The 21,242-nt window shown below is 45.2% G+C and overlaps 5 protein-coding genes and 1 long non-coding RNA gene across 14 annotated transcripts in view; 3 read left to right on the forward strand and 3 right to left on the reverse strand.

Annotated features, from left to right (window-relative positions):
• Positions 1-1,028: 1,028 nt before the first annotated feature.
• Positions 1,029-4,198, reverse strand: HSPB2 (heat shock protein family B (small) member 2). Of its 2 annotated transcripts, none has more exons than XM_014855436.3 (3): positions 3,933-4,198; positions 2,172-2,335; positions 1,029-1,682 (listed from the first exon to the last, which is right to left on the reverse strand). In XM_014855436.3, the coding sequence occupies exons 1-3, from the start codon at positions 3,935-3,937 to the stop codon at positions 1,228-1,230; spliced, it is 624 nt and encodes a 207-aa protein (XP_014710922.1). In that variant the 5' UTR covers positions 3,938-4,198; the 3' UTR covers positions 1,029-1,227. The 2 variants fall into 2 exon arrangements, with proteins under 2 accessions (XP_014710922.1, XP_070346412.1); XM_070490311.1 differs by lacking the exon at positions 3,933-4,198 and adding an exon at positions 2,624-2,816.
• CRYAB (crystallin alpha B) lies at positions 2,933-6,548 on the forward strand. The gene is made up of 3 exons (XM_014855437.2): positions 2,933-3,533; positions 4,636-4,758; positions 6,204-6,548. The coding sequence occupies exons 1-3, from the start codon at positions 3,333-3,335 to the stop codon at positions 6,402-6,404; spliced, it is 525 nt and encodes a 174-aa protein (XP_014710923.1). The 5' UTR covers positions 2,933-3,332; the 3' UTR covers positions 6,405-6,548.
• A 47-nt stretch (positions 6,549-6,595) lies between these two features.
• Positions 6,596-12,210, reverse strand: CFAP68 (cilia and flagella associated protein 68). 2 transcript variants are annotated; one of them, XM_014855434.3, is made up of 4 exons: positions 12,055-12,210; positions 9,809-10,039; positions 9,213-9,279; positions 6,596-8,962 (listed from the first exon to the last, which is right to left on the reverse strand). In XM_014855434.3, the coding sequence occupies exons 1-4, from the start codon at positions 12,097-12,099 to the stop codon at positions 8,787-8,789; spliced, it is 519 nt and encodes a 172-aa protein (XP_014710920.1). In that variant the 5' UTR covers positions 12,100-12,210; the 3' UTR covers positions 6,596-8,786. The 2 variants fall into 2 exon arrangements, with proteins under 2 accessions (XP_014710920.1, XP_070346413.1); XM_070490312.1 differs by having other exon boundaries at positions 7,707-8,962; positions 9,209-9,279.
• Positions 12,211-12,422: 212 nt separating this feature from the next.
• On the forward strand, positions 12,423-16,389 carry FDXACB1 (ferredoxin-fold anticodon binding domain containing 1). The gene is made up of 5 exons (XM_014855428.3): positions 12,423-12,697; positions 12,933-13,089; positions 14,019-14,222; positions 14,390-14,548; positions 14,917-16,389. Exons 1-5 carry the CDS (start codon positions 12,526-12,528, stop codon positions 16,097-16,099), a joined length of 1,875 nt encoding a protein of 624 aa, XP_014710914.3. The 5' UTR covers positions 12,423-12,525; the 3' UTR covers positions 16,100-16,389.
• A 1,597-nt stretch (positions 16,390-17,986) lies between these two features.
• On the reverse strand, positions 17,987-19,841 carry LOC139041095 (uncharacterized). Of its 2 annotated transcripts, none has more exons than XR_011495694.1 (3): positions 19,355-19,592; positions 19,118-19,257; positions 17,987-18,333 (listed from the first exon to the last, which is right to left on the reverse strand). It is a non-coding gene; the product is annotated as an uncharacterized lncRNA (long non-coding RNA). The 2 variants fall into 2 exon arrangements; XR_011495695.1 differs by lacking the exon at positions 19,355-19,592 and adding an exon at positions 19,703-19,841 and having other exon boundaries at positions 17,988-18,333.
• ALG9 (ALG9 alpha-1,2-mannosyltransferase) overlaps positions 19,721-21,242 on the forward strand; it is an 89,791-nt gene continuing 88,269 nt past the window's right edge. For 4 of the 6 annotated variants that reach the window (XR_011495693.1, XR_011495692.1, XM_014855429.3 and 1 more), the window contains exons 1-2: positions 19,721-19,852; positions 20,716-20,854. Coding sequence is in view for 2 of the 6 variants with exons in the window: in XM_014855429.3 (XP_014710915.1) it covers positions 19,722-19,852; positions 20,716-20,854 (270 nt within the window). In the remaining 4 variants the exon portion in view is untranslated. Of the gene's footprint in view, positions 19,857-19,887; positions 20,286-20,715; positions 20,855-21,242 lie in introns of those variants that run through there. The other 2 variants (XM_070490307.1, XM_044751780.2) reach the window with 2 other exon arrangements.

Below are 21,242 nucleotides of genomic sequence, written 5' to 3' on the forward strand. Positions count from 1 at the left end.
TGAGGCTTCTTATCCTAGGGGTCTGCAGATCCCTAAGAGGGGCATATGCATGGATCTCAAGAGCTGTTGAACCTATTCAAATTGTATGCTAAATTTGGGAGCATGTGCCCTTTTTTGGTAAGAGAATCTATAGCTTCTGTCAGATTTTCAAATGAGTCTGTAACCCAACAAAATTAAGAATTAACCACTTTAGTGGAAGAATTTCATGTGTCCACCACAGCCTGATAAAAGATATATTTTGGAGCAGGGAGATCTTCTGGACACTCCGCAAATCATACACACACATGCTCTCTTGATTACAGAGAGTAACTGAGAGGTCAAACCCCCAGACTTTCCTGAACACACCATACCACTAGTATTAAGACTACTTCCAAGGGAAGTTTCCCTGGCCATTGCCACCACACCAATAGCCCTAGATCCCTGCATTTAGTCTCTGATTGGGTGAGGTGATGCAGTGACTCCTCTCTTTGGGATGTTCCAAGATTAGAGACAAATACTTTCTTTTATGGGCCTCCCATGTGCAGAGGGTGGGGAGACTTTGGGGTTTGGTGACAATGGCAGAGGTTTCTGTGTTTGTGCCCCTGTGTATGCATACTTGGTCCCTCAGAATCAGAGAACATTTTCAGCAGACAGACCTGAGTATGGGAAAACAGGGCTTTAGGCAACTCTCTCCAGCCAAAACCTATTTTCCCAACCCCTACCCAAAACAGGCCAGACAGTCTGGAGACCCTTGTTTTTGTGTCTCTAATCACCAGCTCAGACAGTGCCCTCTGGGCTGTTTGGATGGCATATCCCTTTTCCCTCCCAGGATCACTCTCTCTTTTGTTGCATTGTGAGAAATGGCTAGGAATTTGATGTGGAGCCAGTGTCAGCTTCCGGGTGTGACCTCAGCATGCAAGTGTGAGCTCAGGGCGCTGTGACGTTGGGCACATCTAACTGAGAAGCTTTTTGTCTAGCTGGCTATTGACCTCCTCCCTCCCTGCCCATCCCATCCTCCAGGCCGCAGAATAGGGAGCAGCACAAACAAGGCCCTGAGATTTGGGTTTATTCAGCTCCACCCAGAACTAAACCAAAGGCTATGACACGTCCCAAGGGACCAAACCACACATTGTGGACCATGCACTCTTCCCTTCCCCCAAGGATGCTGCTACCTCTGGGGTGGTGGGCAGCTGCTCGTATCACCGCAGGAGGTAGAAAGGGGTTCGCTGGGTGCTAGGTCTGTGGCACTCAGGGCTCAACTGTGGCTCCCTCTTCCTCTTCCTCTGGATCAGGAGGCGCAGGGAGCAGGGAGATGTAGACCTCATTGACCTCTGTGTCCAAATGTCGGCCACCCCGAGGTGCCTCCAGGTTAAGGATGCCATCATGCGAGAGAGCAGCGCGGACCCGCCAGGGGTCGACATCAGCAGGCAGGACATAGGTGCGGCAGAACTCTCGGGACACGAAGCCGTGGCGGTCCAGGCGCTGGGGGTGCCGGGCAGACACCTCCAGCAGGTTGTCCACAGTCCTCACAGTCACCTCATCTGGGGTAAAGTGGCTCACATCCAGAAATGCCTGGAACTTGCCCTCACTGAGCCTGAGCTCAGAAGCCCCTGCCCTGCTGCCCTCCCCAGCTTGGGCAGCCCGAGGTCGGACATAGTAGCCATGGTAGAGGGTGGGGGTCAGGATTTCTTCTGGCAGGAGGCCTGAGGGGCAGAGAGAGAGAAGACAAGAGGCAGGATGAGGGAGCATGAGGTGGGAACAGGGGTGAAACGAGAGGAGATCAGGAGATAAGGATTGGGGACAGCAGGAGGGGGATCAGGAGAAGCAGGGAAGGGAAGGAGAGGGACATAGGGGCTAGGAGGCAGCTGGGGAGAGGCGATTGAGAACGGAACTGAGATGGGGGTAGAGAAGGGCAAACCAAACCACCACTGGGTGGACAAGAGGAACAAAGCACACTGGGGGTGGCAGGAGGCAGGTATCAGAGCTTTGCGGGCTCCAAGTCTGCACTGAGGTCACTAGGAAAGGGAGACAGCCCTGCCTAGAGGGGGGCAGGGGGAGTCTGGTGCGGGAGATGGCTTGCCCCAGGAGTTCAGTTAAGCCCGGAGTGGGGTGGAGGCCAGTACCATTGGGAGGTCAGCCCAGAATTTCAGGAGGTGGGGGTGGGAGGCAAGAGGGTGGTGTCTGTGCCATACCTTCTCCGAAGCGCTGCTCACCCAGGCGGCTCGGGTTGGCAAATTCGTACTCGGCGGTGGCCGGGTGGGCATGTGGCACTGAGCGGCCCGACATGGCTGCAGACTCGTCGGCGGTCCTAGACCGAGGTGCAGCCCCAGCGACGCAGCGGGACCCCTCCAGCTGCCTGGAGAGACAGGGCTCACTTGGAGGTGGGGGCGGGGTCTACACCACCCAAAATAGTGCCGAGCCTCAGGAGGAGGGGCGGGAGCCCGGGCCCTGAGTGCCAGCGACGAGTGTGACCAGCGCCGCCTGGACCCCCGTCCCCTCCCCCCCTTCAGCTGTCGCAGGGGGCCTGAGAGGACAGCTGGGGGTCCTGGCTGGGGAGCGAGCTGCAGCCGGGAGGCTGATGCCAGAGGCCCCAGAGAAGAGTACCTGAACCCCTCACAAACAGTTTGCACATTTTCCACACCACCTTTTTCTCCTCTTCAGTCGCAGGCACCCTGCATCCTATTTCATAAAGCTCTCCTGGATTTAATGTTCTTTAGTCATGTAAGGTGAAAGATATAAGAAACCCTTCTATCCTTTTTGCTGGTAGGATGAGGGGTCTTTCTGCCCAAGTTAATGTCAGGGTCCTCTCCTGAACCCAGGTCAACCCAGGGCACCACACAGACGCCTGGCACTGACATGTTGACAATCACTGCTCTCCTCCAGGAACCAACAAAGAGTTAATGTCCCTGGGGCCCTGCCTAGGAAGATTCCAGTTCCTGCCCAGGCCCAAGATAGTTGCTGGCTCGATTCCTCTGGCATGCTAGGCTGGAGAAGAGGAGGAGGGGCACACTGCTGCCTGCTTAGGATTCCTGACTCTGTCCCAACTCCAGAGAAGGGGGGAGGAGGGGCCATTGGGTGTGGACGGAAAGTTAGTGAAACAAGACCAGGACAAGTCACTCGCCAGCTCAGATGTGTTTGTGTTTCTCTTTTCTTAGCTCAGTGAGTCCTGGGTATGTGTCACACTGCCAAATCCCTAATCACAAGTCCCCATGAACGGGCGGTGAGCTGGGATAATAAAACCCCTGACATCACCATTCCAGAAGCTTCACAAGACTGCATATATAAGGGGCTGGCTGTAGCTGCAGCTGAAGGAGCTGACCAGCCAGCTGACCCCCCACATTCACCAGGCCACCATGGACATCGCCATCCACCACCCGTGGATCCGCCGCCCCTTCTTTCCTTTCCACTCCCCCAGCCGCCTCTTTGACCAGTTCTTCGGAGAACACCTGTTGGAGTCTGATCTCTTCCCAACCTCTACTTCCCTGAGTCCCTTCTACCTTCGGCCGCCCTCATTCCTGCGGGCACCCAGCTGGATTGACACTGGGCTCTCAGAGGTAAGTCTCCCCTCTGCCAGGACAGGGGAGTTCTTCCTGGAACCTCCTGGAAACAACTCCATCTGCTCTTGTTTTCCTCCCTGCCTAAATCTGGCAATGTCTAAGTGTCTTAGGTACTTGTGCATCCAGCAGTGAAGAAAGATAAGGTTACTAGTGCCTCCCTCCTCCAGTCACCTGTTTGTATTTGATGTTCCTCTATATCCTATTTCTTACATTTTTTCCATGCACTATGAAGATCATCCTCCATTTCCTAACGTCTAAGTGGGATGCTTCTTTCTGGTTTGGTTCATAATGATCCCAGGGAGAGAGCTGTCTTCAGACTCCTTTTCTCAACTCTTCTAATACCTCATACACCTGACAAATTTTATCAGCTGAAGTTTCAGAGCCAGAGAGTCTTACCTCATCCTGAGCTTTTCATCCTCTCTGCCTGGAGCTGGAGACAGCAACCAACTATTTTCTTCCTTTCTATTCCCTCTTCTGTGATTTTCCGGGTTTCTCAGGGCTAACAGGGCACTGGCCTGGGTCCAAGACTAATGAGGAAAGAATGTAGGTCTAGTCTTGGGACCCCCACTTGTCCTAAGAGGGTGGGAGAATGGCATGAGCAGATAAGGTTGACAGAAGCTGTCACAGATAACACTCTGGTTTAAAAATATTCCAGTGTGAGTAAACAGGAGCTAAATAGGCAAGGGCTTTGGAAGGACAAATCAGGGCCAGCAGAACATTCCAGACTGAGTGGGTGGGAAACTTGGCAGAGACCTGAGCAAGAAGAAGGGGGCTTTGTCTTACAGACAAATGACAAGGCCAGGCATTGGGATTAGAGAGGCAGCCGAAGCCATGCCCAGACTCATCCTTGTGATTGGTCCCCTGGGTGGCCTGTCATCTTCCCTGTCCCTGTAAATAAAGTTTGGGCCTTGGGTACCACTGTGGTGGCTGCCTTGAACCAGAGAGCCATGTTTATTAAAAAAGGGATTTTTAGCCAAAAAGAGGAGGATAAACTTCCTGGACAGAAAGCAAGTTTGCAGACCGACGAGACTGCACTAGTGTAATCCACATTTCTCCCATCTTTTCTCCTACCCCCTCTTCTCTGCTTTGCTATTTCTAGATGCGTCTGGAGAAGGACAGATTCTCTGTCAACCTGGATGTGAAGCACTTCTCCCCAGAGGAACTCAAGGTCAAGGTGCTGGGAGATGTGATTGAGGTGCACGGCAAACATGAAGAGCGCCAGGTGTGTATCTTGTTTTCTCTTCTGCTCATTCATTCAGTGCATACTGCATGCCAGACACTGCCATCAGCCTCTGAGGCTGGTAGCATGCCAGTACTAAGCCAAAAGGGTCTGGAATAGAGATAGACCTATTGTTGTTGTTTTGGCCAGAGAAGAGATCTTTGTTGTTTGTTTATTTTGATTTGATTGCCTTAGATGGGATAGATGGGGTGTTCACTTCCCATTTAAGCCAGTAGTTCTCAACTTGGCTGCATTAGAATCAGGAGGGGAATTAAAAAAAAAAGAATCCCAATGCTCAGGCATATTCCAGACCAATTAAATGAGAATTTTTTGGGGTGGCACCCAGGCATCAGCGTTTTAAAAATCTCTCTAGGGACCGGCCCCGTGGCTGAGTAGTTGGGTTCGCACGCTCTGCTGCAGCGGCCCAGGGTTTCATGGGTTCAGATCCTGGGCGCGGACGTGGCGCTGCTCATCAAGCCATGCTGAGGCGGCATCCCACATGCCACAACTAGAAGGACCCACAACTAAAAGAAATATTCAACTAGGTACTGGGGGGCTTTGGGGAGAAAAAGGGAAAAAAAAATCTCTCTAGGTAATTCTAACGTACAGTCTAGGTTGAGGACCACTGATTTGCACCCTGAAGGCCCTTGAACTTGGGACTTTTCTTTTAGATGTTCAGGAATCCTCTTCTCTTTAGCTCATCTTAAGGCTGAACTACTTGGTTTGCCTAAATTTTCAAACTGTACTCAGCTTCTAATACTCTGGTGCTCATGTGGAAATCAGTTAATTGAGAGCCTGTCTGGATAAATGCTTGAGATTGAGCAGGCATAAGGGTAGGGGTCAACTACTCTTTAGCAGAATTCTGAAGAATGGAAAACCTTCTCATTGCTTTCTGGAAGGGTTTTTTAATGAGTTTGCTTCTTACCAATCACTGATAACTCTGTGCATCAAACAGTACAGTTTGGGGTCCTCAGGCTGTTCACGTTTTGCTCATATGATTTAAGTTTGGGTCATAGTCTCTCTAGATGGAGTCCTTTTTTTTTTTTTTATTTTTTAGCAGCAGTCCTATTGGTCTGGAACATTCTGGGACATTCCTGAAGAGTCAGGATATTTTCTGGGTTTCCTCAGGGACTCAGATTTTCAATGCCAGATGATATTCCAAATCCTGTAGGCCCAACAAACATTGATCTAAACCTTTGGGAAATACCCTTAAATATCTCCATGCCTCAGGAAGTTTTGGCTGTTTCAGACTTTCAAAATTCTCATTGGTAGGAGTGACTACCTAGGCAACTTCATCTTAGTCCCAAACAGAACAGCTATATAGCTTTCTCTCATGTTGCCATGACATTTGGTGACACCTAAGGGAAAAGAGGATGTCTTGGTTCTAGGCAAGTAGTGCTATTTCCTGTTCTTATCTTTCTACCTCTTTCCTCATTCTCTTGGATTAGGATGAACATGGTTTCATCTCCCGGGAGTTCCACAGGAAATACCGAATCCCAGCTGATGTGGACCCTCTTGCCATTACTTCCTCCCTGTCATCTGATGGGGTCCTCACTGTGAATGGACCAAGGAAACAGGCCTCTGGCCCTGAGCGTACCATTCCCATCACCCGCGAAGAGAAGCCTGCTGTCACTGCCCCCAAGAAGTAGATGTCCTTTCTCTAACTGCATTTTTTAAAACAAGAAAGTTTCCCCACCAGTGAATGAAAATCTCGTGACTAGTGCTGAAGCTTATTAATGCTAAGGGCAGGCCCAAACTATTAAGCCAATAAAATATTATTCAGCAACAGATAACTGTCTTGTGTTTGAATATTCCATGTTCTAAAATAAATGTACAAATACAGCAGATCCATTTAATCATCCCATTATGATTTAGGGGGCTCCAGGGATATTAGACTCAGAATGACTGTCTCCACCACTTACTAATGGTATAAATTTAGCAAGTCACTTAACCTTTCTGCTCTTCAGGGCTTCCATTTATAACATGGGGTACTGATTTGTACGGTTGTTGTAAGGAGTAAATTAAGGAGAAAAAGTAGGTAAAGCTGTTGGGAGAATTCAAGGAATATAGGTTCCTCTCTCTCTTCCCTCTTTGATTTTGGGCCTCAGTTCTAACAACAAATATGAAGAAACTCTGGATAACAAGACACAAAAGGCCTTAGTGCATCTCTGAAATTAATCATGTCACCAGGGAGGAGATGGTGTCCGCAATGTTATTTATTTTCCTACTGATAAACATTGCCTTCAGTTGATTCACAGGAACAATAAATAGGACTTGGGTAATTAAACAAGCCTCTTAGATGTAGTCTCTAAATTACCCAGCAAACACCTATTAAAACTAAGAATGGGAAATATCCAATTCAATGACCCATCCTAAAAAACTTTTTTAAGAATTACAATTAATAACTGATCAATAAACGATTCTATTATTTAGCTTCAACAAAGACTCTACAAACACACTTCCATTTCACTTTTGTGGGTCTAGACAAAACTTCTGACTCAATTAATGAAAAATAGCCCTCGTGTAGGTTGTCTGGCATGAATGTTTAGAGATAACTCTTATTTTTCTGTAGCAGCTTCCAGCTGATTTCTGATTTCTCACAAGGACTGACCAGGAGGTGAAGTTAGATTCTTGCCTTTACAAAGCCTACAGTTTGGGGTCAGCCCTGCTTTTAAAATACTCCACATGGAATAGTTGTCAAAATCTTTCACGTTACCAGGGTGTGGAACTAGGACAACACAAATTGCAACTCTACACAGGTTCAAAATGTTTTCTTAAAAAACAACTTCCTAACAGTCTGAAATGCTGTGATCTAGCTGGAAGTCAGATTTCTCTACACTTACCGATAACTTTTGTCGTTGTGGAGCAGATGCTGTTGGCTGCCTAACCAACCTATTATTTACCACCTTCAGTCTTGCCAACAGTACCCCAATAAATCAAAGTCTGACTATTAGATCATCATATTTATGTTTTTGACAAATTCATTCAGAATGTGCACGGTCACTTTTTTATTACCACACCCAAGTTAGACTAGTTCTTTACTGTTATTCTTTTCCAGATCACACCCTTTGCTATGGCTGTTCATAGTAATTAGTATAGGACTTTTCTAGTCCAGCAGAAGTTTTGTGTTTTTTTTGTAACTTTCTAATTAGCTCATCTATAATTCTACTTCATTCCTTGTGTCTGAATTATGCAAGTAGATTAAGGCAATTCTAACTAGCATTTATTTTCCTTTTTAATATTAACCAACATTTATTGAGTGCTTACTATATGGTAGGCACTGTGCCGACTGCTTTACCTTTTTTATTATTTAATTAATTATTATTTTTTTTTTTGAGGAAGATTAGCCCTGAGCTAACATCTGCTGCCAATCCTCCTCTTTTTGCTGAGGAAGTCTGGCCCTGAGCTAACATCTGTGCCCATCTTCCTCTACTTTATATGTGAGACGCCTACCACAGCATGGCTAGCTAAGTGGTGCCATGTCCACACACGGGATCCGAATCGGCAAACCCCGGGCTGCTGAAGCGGAACGTGCGCATTTAACCACTGTACCACCTGGCCGGCCCCTGTCTACTTTTGTATATTTTAAATTCTAATAATTAAAAAAAATTTTCTTTTTCTAGTACTTAAGAGGGGATGTTCATTAAGGTTACAATAAAGTTACACTATCTGAGCATGACTACTAGCTCATATCCAGAAAGCCTCTAACCAAATGTAACCTAAGTCATGTGGGATTTTGCAGTTCTGCCGCTGACGACAGGCAGGGAAGAGCAGAAGGGTTGTAGATTTGAGAGAAATAATTTTTTAATGCCCTTCTACAATACCCCTAATGTAGAACTAAAAGCAGACATAATTAACTTAAATTTGACATTTAAATCTTGGTTAAAACAAAAAAAAAGGGATAGGGAATATTTTCTGTGGTTTATTTATTGAGAGTGAAACTGTGCTACAGTCAGCTAAATTCTTAGTTGTGCTTAGAATGTGCTCCCTCCTACATTCTACTCTGGAAAAATGAAGCTTCTTATTCTTTGTTAGAATCCTGGACCCTGAAATTGGCAGTTATTAGGATTCCACAGACAGATGGAGTGATGCTCTATTTCAGGCTTTGAATAGCTACTCATATAAGTTGACTTTTCTGTGCATTTGTATCGAGGAGGATCCAGCTCAGGTTGGTGTCCTGGGAACCAGTGAGGCTCGCGCTTAAATCCTGAGGGAAGAGACAAGAGAAGGAAAGACAAGTGGAATCAGTCAACAATAAGGACTCTTAGTAACCAATCTCACTCTTATTTCTGAGGAAATAGACAATGAATACTGTCAAAATTGAAAAAGAGAGAAATCATTCACTCGTTCTTTCACTTATTCACTCATTCAGTTTACTTTTATTTGAGTTCCTTCTACATTCCAGGCACTGAGTTAGGTCCTGGGAATATAAGAATTAAAAAGAATAGTCCACCTACTACGGGTTGAAAGTGGTGTTTTGTTGTTGTAGCTTGTATCATATGTTGTTTCAAAGTAGTGTCCAAACTGGAAAGAAAAAGTAATAGATTAAAAACATAGGAATCTCTAACCAATATTAGGAAATAAAGTACACAATGACATGAATTCTAACAGGCTGTGCCATATTTAAGATCGACTAGAGGTCTATATGTCATTAGCCTATATTCTACTAACTTTCGTATCTTTTGTATGTTTGTTTGCGTAGGAGAGATCTAAGGGCAAGATGCAGATAAAACATAAGTCTAGGCAGGCAAGGACTAGGGAGCAGCTAGCCTGAGATAGAAGGCATTATATATTTCTGGAGATGAATAAAGTCTGAACAGAAGCAAGAGAAAAAGAGTACTACCCATCCTTTTACTATCTTATGATAATATAATATTCAATTTCATAGTGAAGTGAGATACGTGTTCCATTGAGGACTGCTGCCCTCCCCCAACCACTTGGACAGAAGCCTGAGAGACCTCAGCATTGGAAGTTGTCAGATTCCTGACTCTCAAATAGCTACTGGTGTTTCTTTTGCTAACTGAAGGAAACAAAGAAGAGAAAGTTGGATTACCTGGGAAGGCAAGGGTTTGGGCTGCACAATATTCCTTAGGTCATATCTTTCCTGGTTCCAGTTGCCCATCAGGGTATGGTTCGAATAGGCATTCTCATTAGTGGTGCATCTCCATCCATACTGGCAAAACTTGGACATATCATTCCAATCGGTCCACACTTCAGCATGGCCATCTGCATTAATGAGGCTGCCGTAGTGTGGGTTTGCAAGGTAACGGGCAAGAGACTGTCTCTGGAAATAGGTGAGAATAGAAAAGCTTGCTGCACAAACCAGAGAGCAGAAAAGGGATCCCTTTCTTATCCTTGGCCAAACATTACATAAGCACATCTTACTAAAGATCTAGGCTTTCCTCCCAATGTAATTGTTGTGGTTCTGTTTTTTTCTCTTCAGGTTCATTGAATGCTTTGACTTATCCTCTCAATCAGCAGTAGTGGATGACTATGTAGATTAAAGGCCCCCCACCAAAAGACAGGAAAACCTTCAGTATCCCCAATACTATATAGAGAACTAGCTAAATGTTCAGGTAATTTTGAGATGTAGGAGTTTAAGGACTAAGAGTATTCCTATAGTCAAAGAGAATAGGGAGAAGTGAGAGATGGATAACTAGATAACACAATAAACGATCAATAAATAATAGTTTCCTTTCTTCTATGCCCAGGTCAAATGCCACTTCCCCCGTGATGCCTTCTGTCAAGTTAACTTCTCTCTCCTTTGTCTCATACTGAATTTTATGTTCACATCTTTCTATATTTATAACTTTCTACCATATGTTAGAATTCTTCAAGTATGTGTCAAATATCCTATGCTGAACTGTACATCCCTTGAGAACAGTATCTGAGTCTTACTCATTATCGCACCCTCTCCTTTTGCCTGCCCTCCCAATCAACAGTGCTTCGCACATACCAGATGACAGGTCTGAATTTCAACTTTTTGTAAGGAATCAAAAGCCTAACCATTTTTATTTTTGGCCAAAAGATGAGTCTGGTATCTTGGCTTAGGAGAGCAAGATAATACCTTGTCTGAAGAACAGTAATTTGATGCTGAGCTCGTGTTGTCTGAAGATTTTATAAGAGAGTGAAAGTAAATCTTACTCTGCCATTCCATGTTCTTTAAAGGAAGAGATGTTACCAAACCTGGCCCTCCCACTTCTCCAAGCAAAGGAAGAATGTAGATCACCCAGATCACCATAGCCAGGTGGTCATGATTTCGGAGTCACCTCTCACCCACCTTTCCACAGGTAGGGACACAGCCAATACTGTAGGTTAAAGGTAGCTACCCTCACACCATGTGCCTTTGTGAAGATAAATGCACACACTGATGTCAACAAACAGCATGATGACTAAAGAGTAGCTAGGCCCACAAAGTCTAAGAGGCCGAGTACTCAGACTGCAGACCAAGGTGACACTATGCCTGGGGCTCTAAGGACAGACATAACCATCCACTTAGTTGTCTAAGCCTGAAACCTGGGGCTTACCTTTGATTTTGATTTCTCTTTCAACCCGTTATATCCATCCAACCACTAGGTTTTGCCGATTTTTGAATCAGCCCACTGGCCTCCATCCCCACTGCCAGGTTCCAATTCAGATCACTAACAGTCTTTGTCTCTATTACTGCACTAGCCTCCTATCTGATCTCTGCCATCAGCCTTTTTCTTCTCCAGTCCTTTCTCCATAGGAAAGCAGAACTTTTGAAAAGAAAAATCTAATTGTGTCAGCTTCCTATTTAAAATCTTTCAGTGGCTCGCCACTGTTTTCAGAATAAGGTTGAGATTGTTAAAATAGCTTACAACACTCTACACGACCTGGCCCCAGCTTAACTCTTCAGGCTCATCTGTTCCCCACTCTCCCTGTAACTACATTTCAGGCAAACTCAACTACCTCATGCTTTTGTGTATATTGTTCCTTCTGCCTCTTCACTTCTCTTGACCCGGGTAAGGGGTACTTTTTCCCTTCCTTGGCTTTCAACTCAGGTTCACTTCATCCAGAGAATCTTTCCACTTCACCCCAAAACTTGGTAAGCTTCTGCTGTGTGCTCTCATAGCATACTGAATTACTCCACTCATAACACCGCATCCCACTGTCTCAGAATTGCCTGTTTTGCTGTGCATTCTCCACCAGACTACAAGCTTAGTAGAAATCACAGGCCACATCTTGCTCATCCATGTATCTAATCGCACTCACAGTGGCCTGGCACATTACAGGCACTCAACATTTCTTGAATGAATAAAAGGTAGGAGATATAACCACCTGGAGAAATCCCGAGCAGCAGAGGCAATGGGCAGCAGCAGCCATTTCCGACGAGATGAAGGCTGTTATAAAATCCTCTGTGACAACAACTTGCAAGACACAGCCCCACCTCTCCTTGGCCTCAGCCCCGCCCCGCTTCTTTCACCCAGAACTCGCCTCATGGCCTGCCCCTCTGCGCTAGTGACTGCTTGTGACCTCATGCAGGTGTGACGAAGTCGCTTAGAGCCGGCCTTGGGCTAAAAGACATTTATTTTGACACTCCCGAGCGGGTGGAGGAGCGAGGGGACGGGGTGGCCGGTTTCTCGCTTTTGCATTCATGTCTATCTTCCTCCATGGATGTCAAGACAACCGGACGCTGTCGGCGCGTCATCAACCAGCGACCGGTGAAGAAGAGGTGACGAGAAACCTGCGAAGGAAGTGACGTAAGAAACGAGCGCCTCTGAGAACGCCAGCAGGGAGCACGTGGAGGCCATGGCCCCTCGGCGCCTCCTGTTGGTTGGGGAGGGGAATTTCTCCTTCGCCGCCGCTCTGAGCGAGACCCTGGATCCGAGCACCAGTCTAACCGCCACCTGCCTCCAGCGCCCGGCCGACTTGGCCCGGGATCCGGTGGCCCAGGAGAATGTACAGCGCCTGCGCGAGCAAGGTAGCTAGGCCCGCCCCTCCACGAAGCCCGGTGCCTCTGCCCGAGCCGCCCTAAGCGAAAAGGGTGGGCATGTGGGGATCAAAGAGACGTGGGGGCTGCTCTTGATCACTCCGTGGACAGTTTACAGAGAGTACGCTGTGTGCCTAGACCTGGATTGTTTTGCATGGTTCAGGTTAGGGAGAGGTTTCTCTGGTTCCAGGTCTTAAGATATACTTCTGTGTATATTTTTTGCCAGGTACAGAGGTACGTTTTGGTGTGGACTGCACCCAGCTGGCAGATGCCTTTGAACTGCACGACAGGGAGTTTGATCGAATTTATTTTAACTTTCCACATTATGGACGCAAAGCTGGAGTAGCTAAGAACAGGGAGCTGCTTGCCAAGTTTTTCCAGAGGTGAGGAAAGGAGAGCATTCACAAGTAAAATGTTTAAGATGTACCTTACAGTTCAAGTGCTCAAACATTTTGGTTTGGGAAGTAACGTGTACATGTGTATGATACGTTTAGAAAGAATACAGAGCTCCAAGGGAGCCCACAATCTAGTTGGAAAGGCAGACATACTACCCTAAATACTAAATGAAAGTACAAACTGTGTACTCTTGAGTGTGTAAAGGGAGGATCACTTATTTTTGACAATATGAAATAATGGTACCCAATATAGTCTAATGACTAAGAGCATGGATTTAGGAGCCGAACTGCCTGGATTCAAATCGCCACCCACCACTTAATAGTTGTGTGATTTTGTCAGCTTACTTAATCCTTAGATGCTCTTGCTTCCTCATCTATAAACAGAGGATATTAACAGTAACTATCTCATAAAATTATTGTGAACTTAAAACAGTGCTTTACACTGTTATACTAAAACTTATAATACTGTTGGAGGTCTCTGTGGGTCATAGTTGTCAAGAAACTTTTCACACAGACAGTATTTTAAGTTACTATTTGAAGTATAGAATTTCAATAGGCAGGAGGGGGGTGAAAAGAACAACTTTCTATATGGGGAAGAACACCCTGATCAGTGAATGATGTATAGAAAGTTTGCAGACATTGGCCCTTCTATGACATATAGATGAACAATGCAAATACAAAGCTGGGTAACACCCTGGTCAGCCACAAGTATCAGTTATGAGTTTAACACTGAATTTTCATTTTTATTTACTTGCAGTTACTTTCTCTGCATGTTTGAAGTCTAATAGATCTTTGCAAATAGGTATAATTGGATCTTAATTATTTCAAAGCCAAACTATATATATATATATAGCTAACTCCTGTGGTAATTTCTACTTGTTTCTGATAAATGTCTGGTGTCTCCCTCCCCCCGTTAGCTGTACAGACGTTCTTGCAGAGGAAGGAGAGGTCCATGTGGCATTGTGTAGAGGACAAGGTGGGACTCCTGCTGATAAGCCCATGAGAGAATGGCACAACAGTTGGCAAGTGGTTGCCATGGCAGCTCTGGGGGGATTCATTTTAAGTGATGTGTATCCCTTCAGCTGTGAGGCTGTGCCAGGGTACAAGAGCACTGGCTATAGGTAAGTAAGAACAACGGTCTAAGCCTTCTCCTTTTTTCATCCCTTTAATGATGAAAAAAAAAATCTCCTAGGCAAACTTTTCCCCTGCCAATTTCCTGATTTAGTCCCTAGAAATATTTGCCTTCTTTAATAATGACAAACTTCATAGTTGGTGTCTGTTTTGCCAGGAGTCAAGATAAGTCCTTTCATGTAGAAGGTGCTTTGAACCATATCTTTACCCGGAGCCTACCCTTTGAAAGTTTGCAACCCAGAATCTTCAGGATCAAACTGGGTGACCAGTGGTTTTCCTTTCCAGAACCAGAAGCACTTGTAGGAAAGTTGAACAGGTAACCTGTTATTTTACCAGAAAGCACTTCGATCTCTAGTTGTATCTTGATTGGCTTGATGGCAACCATTTACTGAATGGATGCTACATAAATTGTTAATAATGGTGGTACTGTGAATACTTGTCAGTCTGGCCTGCAGAAGCCTGTTTAGAATTAAAAATTGTCATATTTTCTGGTGTATTGTGGGGATGATGGTGTCAGAAATCTGAAACATGATGTGTCTGTTTATGGTAGATGATTTCTTTGTTTCCTTTCAGGATCAACTTAAAGATAATTTTTTCTATACATCTATTTGTGTTTTTAATTCTAGCTACATTATAGTTATCATTTTAAGTTAGAAGAGTTATTTTTTCTGTGTGTTTAAACAGGGGTTTCCTAGAAGCACCTTCATGTCATCCTGTCAAAACCATAAATGAGAAACTCATTGCTGAATTGGACAAAGCTTTCCCTCTTAAAAGGGTGAAGTGTTCCTTCCCTTTGCTGCCACAGGGAGGCACCGGTGTTGTTACTTCTTGGAACCGTGACATTCTATCAGCTGCCTTTTGGATTAGTTTCCACGAAGATAATGCAAATTCTGAGTCCCTGACTGGTGGGACAACAGAAGATATGGAGGACTGTCTAGTGTCATTTTCAGAACTTAGCCTTCCCAAGAGCCCTGGAAGAGACAGTAAGGAAGAAGCTCATGAAGGTATCTATAGCCAAGCCAAGATCTGCCTTAGACCTTCTCTCCTAGTTCATGTTCAGGCTGTCATCCAAGCGCCAGACTTCCTCCCAGGTTCTCTGCACATCCTCAGTGGACCTGTCTTTCAGAAGTGCCGCATTTCGCCTTTCACAATGCCAGCATTTCATGAGACTTTGTTTATCTTTGGGTTTAGTGAAAATCTGAAGGATGGCTGCCTTCAGTCACTACTGGATCACCTGAAGGGCATTCTAGATAACCTTCTAACCCAGACATTCCTGGAGGGCTCTAAGCTAAGCAGTTCGGTGGAATTTGTCTTTCAACCAAATGGGAAAGATTATATGATTAATGTAAAGTCTCATAATTTTGGCCCAGATTGTGCCAAGGATCTGATTATTGGGTCTGTCATCACATCTGCTACAAGCATTTTACACGAAGACCAGTGTTTTGTGTTTGTGTCTATGAACTTGGACCTATTAGCCATGCTTGTCTGGAGTATCTCTGACTGGAGAATGTTGTGGACCTTTGACAACCGTTTCTTGAAGAATTTTGTCCCTGGGAAAATAGAACCCTTTAAAAGCTATTCCCTATATCCACCATGCTATGTGCATGATATTAGTTTTTGGTTAGATGATAAGAAAGGATTTGATGAATTAGAGTTTCATACTTTGGCCCGAGCAGTGTCCCAGGACACTGTCATATCCATACAATTCCTTAGTCGTTTTCAGCATCCAAAGACTGAACAGGTCAGCCTTTGCTATAGATTGACCTACCAGACCTGTGACAAGGCCCTCACCCGGCAGCAGGTAGCATCAATGCAGACCCAGTTTAGGAAGGAGATTCAACAACAACTACATGTGACTCCTCGGTAGTTTAGTAAATTCATTTCTATAGTGTGATCCTCATGGGTGTGGGCATAGATGAAAAAGACCAATTTGTAACTGGTAGTCCTTCTGGACTGTGTTTTTTGTAAAATTTTTTACCTTGTGACTATAGCCATTGTTGGTTGACTCTAAAGATATTTGTAACTCTGTCACTTAAACTTATAGACTATACTGAGATTGGTGACCTTTGGAGCTGGACAATATTTTGATCGTGAGTAATGACTAGGAAAACAAACCAATAAAACAGCATCTTGTACTTCAGATGCTCTGTTGATGAAGAGGCGGTAGAACTTGAATGTCTCATCAAATATGTTAAAAAATAGATTTTCCACACTGTCAGTTCTTCTTCCCTTAGCTCTATTGTATCATCTCACTAAGTCAATATACAAGAGTGGTTTCTGGACCAACATGTATTAGCTTGGGTAAGTTACAAGTGCTCCATAATTAGTATTGGGATCATCGTCATTTTTATTCTGTGGTTGACTACTGTTAAAGTTATGGAACTAATAGAGTTGACACTGGGGTCTGTCTGACTCTAAAGCCTATGTTCTTTCTGCCACTTTCTGTTACTTTGCTTCTCCTTCCATAGTCTTCTTCAACAGTAACCTCTCAACTTTGATTAACTCTAAACTTTGCCCCCCTAGATTTTGGGGTCTTCTGTTGTAAGCATCTCTGAGGGACACTGGGAGATTGGCACAGCCCAGGACTCTGCAGAATGGACTAGTCTAATGTGAATTAATGTATGTTCATGTTAACTAATAGGTAGGCTCCACAGACTGGAGTTATATTGTAAACTCTGTGAAGGAAATAACTGTCTTATTTATTCTTGTATTTGGAGAAAAGCATGTGGGAAGGCAAGAATGGAAGCAAAGAAACAAATTAGGTTATTATGGTAACACAAACGAGAGAATGGCGACCTTTATCAGGGTGGTAAGAAGTTGTTAGATTGGGTAATATTTAGAAGGATTTGCTGATGAATTAAATATATGTGCATGGGTTGGGGGTGTGGGGTTAGAGAAATAGAGGAATCAAGCAGGACTCCTAGGTTTTTGACCTGAGAAACTGGAAGGAAAGAAGTGTCATTAACTGGAATGGGAAAATTGGCAAAGGTTTAAGTTTGGGGAGTGGAGTAAAGAATCAAGGGATCTCTTATGGACACGTGTGTTGCTTACCTCTCCACATAGGTTATAAGCTAATCAAGGGCAGGGAATATGATTTATAGCTTCCTTCTATCCCCAATAGTGCCTGGTACATGGGTGAGGTAGCATTTGAGATGGATCTTAAAACAAGGGCAGGGATGTGATGGGAGGATTGTTAGGCAAGGAGCCATGCATGCATTCCAGGCAGAGGACATACAGGAGCAGAGGTAGAGGTAGGCAACACTAGGGGCACTTTTCAGGCTAGTTAGTTGGAATGTAAAATGTGTATAGGAAAGTAGTGGGAGATAAAATTAGAAAACTAGGTTGAGGCTGGAGTTAGTTCATGAAAGACTGATAGAATAAGGTGTTTGTACTTGATTTGGCAGGCAATAGGAAAAATCTAGTGAGTTTTATTAGGGAAGCAACACTACTCTTCCTTTTACTAAGGAAGAGTTGTGCTTTTGAAAGTTAATTGGACAGTGTTGCACAGGATGAATCTGAGATGGGAGATCCCTGTAAGGATACTATTGTAGTAGTCCTAGGCAGAGGCAAGGAGGGGCCTGCATTAGAGTGAAATGAAAAGGAGATGGATATATGAGATACAGCTAGGCTGGGATGTCTGAAATCTGTAATTAATAATTTCATGTAGGAATTGAGCAATATGATAAATCTCCATTTTCAAAATTGGGGAATTTTTAGTATGAAATTCTCAACCTAAATAAAGAAGTAAACTGATGCAGGCTGAAAAAATAATAAGTTTATTCAGGAATAGCAGAGGAATTGCAATTTGCGACAAGCAGGCTATGGTGAACCATAGGCAAGTCTGAAGAGACGAAGGGAAAGTCAGCTTTTATTAGGTTTTAGGAGGATTGGGGAGGGTTGTTTTGAAAAAAAAGTTCATTGCAGGGGTCCAGCCCATGGCCGAGTGGTTAAAGTTCTGCCTGCTCTGCTTTGGCGGCCTGGGTTCACTGTTTTGGATCCTGGGTGCAGACCTACTCCACTCATCAGCCATCCTGTGGAGGCATCCCACATATAAAGTAGAAGATTGGCACAGATGTTAGCTCAGGGCTAATGTCCCTCAAGCTGAAAAAAAAAGAGGATTGGCAACAGATGTTGGCTCAGGGCAAATCTTCCTCACACACGCACACACACACACACAAGTTCATTGGAGAAGAACAAGAGTTAGAGGTTGTTGTGGTTTCTTATTGGCTGCAAGTGGTGGTTAGGGCAGGAAGGGATATTCCTTTTCTTAAAAGCAGGAGATGAAATTCCCATGTGAAAAATGTCCTCCCTTGTACCAGAGGAAAAGTAACATTCCTATCATCACAGATAAGTTGAGACCGAGAGAATTTTATACAAAGAAGTCTAGACAAATAGACCTTGTTATCTTCCTTCTTCCTGCTGGGTATGCAGGCTGCAAGGAGTGGTACAGAAGTGAGCGCTCCCCCTTCAGGGCTTTCTGATTCCATTTTAAATGAGGTTTTCCTTTACTTATTTTGACAAAATCCTAACCTGGGAAACTGTCAAGTCAGCACCCTCTCTATAAACTTGTCTCAGTTACTGGTACAGTGCTCCACAGGATGGGATGGAACTCTGACTGGGGGAGTGGGCAGAGTGTCAGGAATAGAATAACTCCTGAGAGTCACAGGCGTGATCTCGCCAAGGTGCCCGTATAAAAATCCCTGTATGAAATCAGTTTTCTCCTGACCTTCTGGTGGGAAGACCAGGGGCTTTGTAGTAAGACAGACCTGGGTTGGAATATGGCTCCACCATTTTCTAGGTACGCAACCTTGGTCTTCAGTTTCCTTATGGATAAAACAGGTCATTGTATTATATTTTAAAAAGATAAAATATGTAAAATGCTTACCATAATGCTGACGTAGCAATGGCAGGGACTGGTGTCTGGTTGAATTTGTTGCAGAATTTCTTCAGTCTCACTTTTCTTCTTCTATATTCTGCTATTGTGGCTTTGTCTCTCTGAAGCATTTAAGTAGCTACAGGCTGCCTCTGTCAATAAAACACAGGGCAAGCATCAGTGACCTTTTAAAAACCTCCCCTTTTGTAGGCAGCTGTGCTGTGATCTTTCAAACTTCTGCGCACTCACTTTGTATAGTCTTTGAACCACTTTCTACCTGTGCTTTCTTTGAAAATAGGGGACCTGGAGGGAGGTTTTTGTAGGAGAGTGGAGAATGCAGAGAAGTGAAGGAGGAGAGAGTTGGAGGGAGGGAGGAATGCCCAGAGTTACAAGTATGTGGAAGGGATGGCTGTGATCGTGAAAGTCAAGTCTGAGGTCCCATTTCTTTTCTACTCAGGGATTTGCCCCAATTGGCCAGAAACGCTATAATTGAGTCTTTTCTGCGCATGTCAAAGTCTTTTGTCCCTCGGCGGACACCGTTTGCCAGCCAAAGCTATGTCTCCACGTTCGCCGCCCTCGTAGGGTGCCGAATGCTACCTGCTTGTCCACGTCTGCCATGGCAAGCCGAGGGGTCCGGCAGCGTCTGAAGGGAAGCGGGGGCAGCGGCGGGGACACGGCCTCCGCTGCGGACAAGCTGCGGGAGCTGCTGTGCAGCCGCGAGGCGGGCGTCGGGGAGCCGCGGAGCGAGTAGGTGTGCGGGCGCGGCGGGGGCGTGGCCGGCCGGGCGGCTGGGCGCGGGGCCGCCCCCGGGAGGGTCTTGTCGGCGCCGCGCGCTGGGCTTCTCCCGGCCGCCCGCGCAGTTCTGCTCTTCCTGGGCGGGCCAGCGTTGCTGTTCGCCCCGCTTTAGATCCCCCACGTCGGGTGCCCTGTTTCTTGTTAAGAAACCCCGGAGTGCAGATCTGTGAGGCTTCGGCCCAGGCCCGGAGTGGGCTGGCGTCCGGTGGTGGAGTTGGCGGAGTCTCTGTGGGAGGCGTTGGCGAGAGCAGAGTGTACCTTTGTCGGCTCTCTCCCCCAGCTTCCTTCATTCCCTCCGAAGCCGTGACCCTTTCCTTTTCTGTGTGGGCCCCACACGCTCCAGCGCCTGCAGCCACCTCTCTTCCCAAGCCCGGGGGACTGCAGGGTAAGGAGCTGTCAGCACCGGAGTTGGAGGAGGTTACGTGCTTTGCACATATTAGGCGTCTATACATTTAAACAAGTGGGGAAATGCATAAAGCCGTGGAAACTAATGACCTTGTTAAGAGAAGAAAAAGAGCTTTGTGGCCTTCGATTGAGTAATTAGTTGGCTTGGGATAAACTAAGTGTCATAGATGCAATGAACTAAAGTGTATGAATTAACTTACACGTTAAAAGCAGGAAGTGGAACGAATCATTAAGGTTGATTAAGGTTTTAATTCATTTCTTATTCTATTTAGAACAGTTAACGGCTCACCTTTTTAGCTGAATAACTTAAGTACTTTGATGTCCCTTGCCATTCTTGTCCTCTCTGTCTAGTTTTAGTCCTTCTGGTTAGCAGATCTTCCTGACACATACTTCTTTTTGCTTCTGAGCAGGTTATCTGGGAACAAAGCAGGACAAGTGTGGGCACCTGAAGGATCTACTGCTTTCAAGTATCTGCTCTCAGCAAGGTTATGTGCTGCTCTCCTGAGCAACATCTCTGACTGTGATGAAACATTCAACTACTGGGAACCAGTAGGTGATTTCTTTAGTTTTTGTTGTTGTTCTTGATTTCACTGCTTGGGACCTTGTTACCAGTCAAGATACAAATAGTATACAAATGTGACTACTAGTAACATAACATTATTTTCACTTTTGTATTCTAAGCTGATGATTTACCTACTATTGAAGGCTATAGGAAACTTGGCTGTTTTACAAAAAGGTGAAATTTGTAATTTTCTTAAAACTTTTTTTTGATCAAAATTATACTTCGAAATAGTTTTTAAAGTTAACTGCTACTGGGGCTGGCCCCGTGGCCGAGTGGTTAGGTTCCCCCGCTCCACTGCAGGCGGCCCAGTGTTTCTGTTGGTGCGAATCCTGGGCGCGGACATGGCACTGCTCATCAAACCACACTGAGGCAGCG

The sequence above is a fragment of the Equus asinus genome, chromosome 20 (assembly GCF_041296235.1).
Source record: "Equus asinus isolate D_3611 breed Donkey chromosome 20, EquAss-T2T_v2, whole genome shotgun sequence".
NCBI lineage: Eukaryota > Metazoa > Chordata > Mammalia > Perissodactyla > Equidae > Equus > Equus asinus.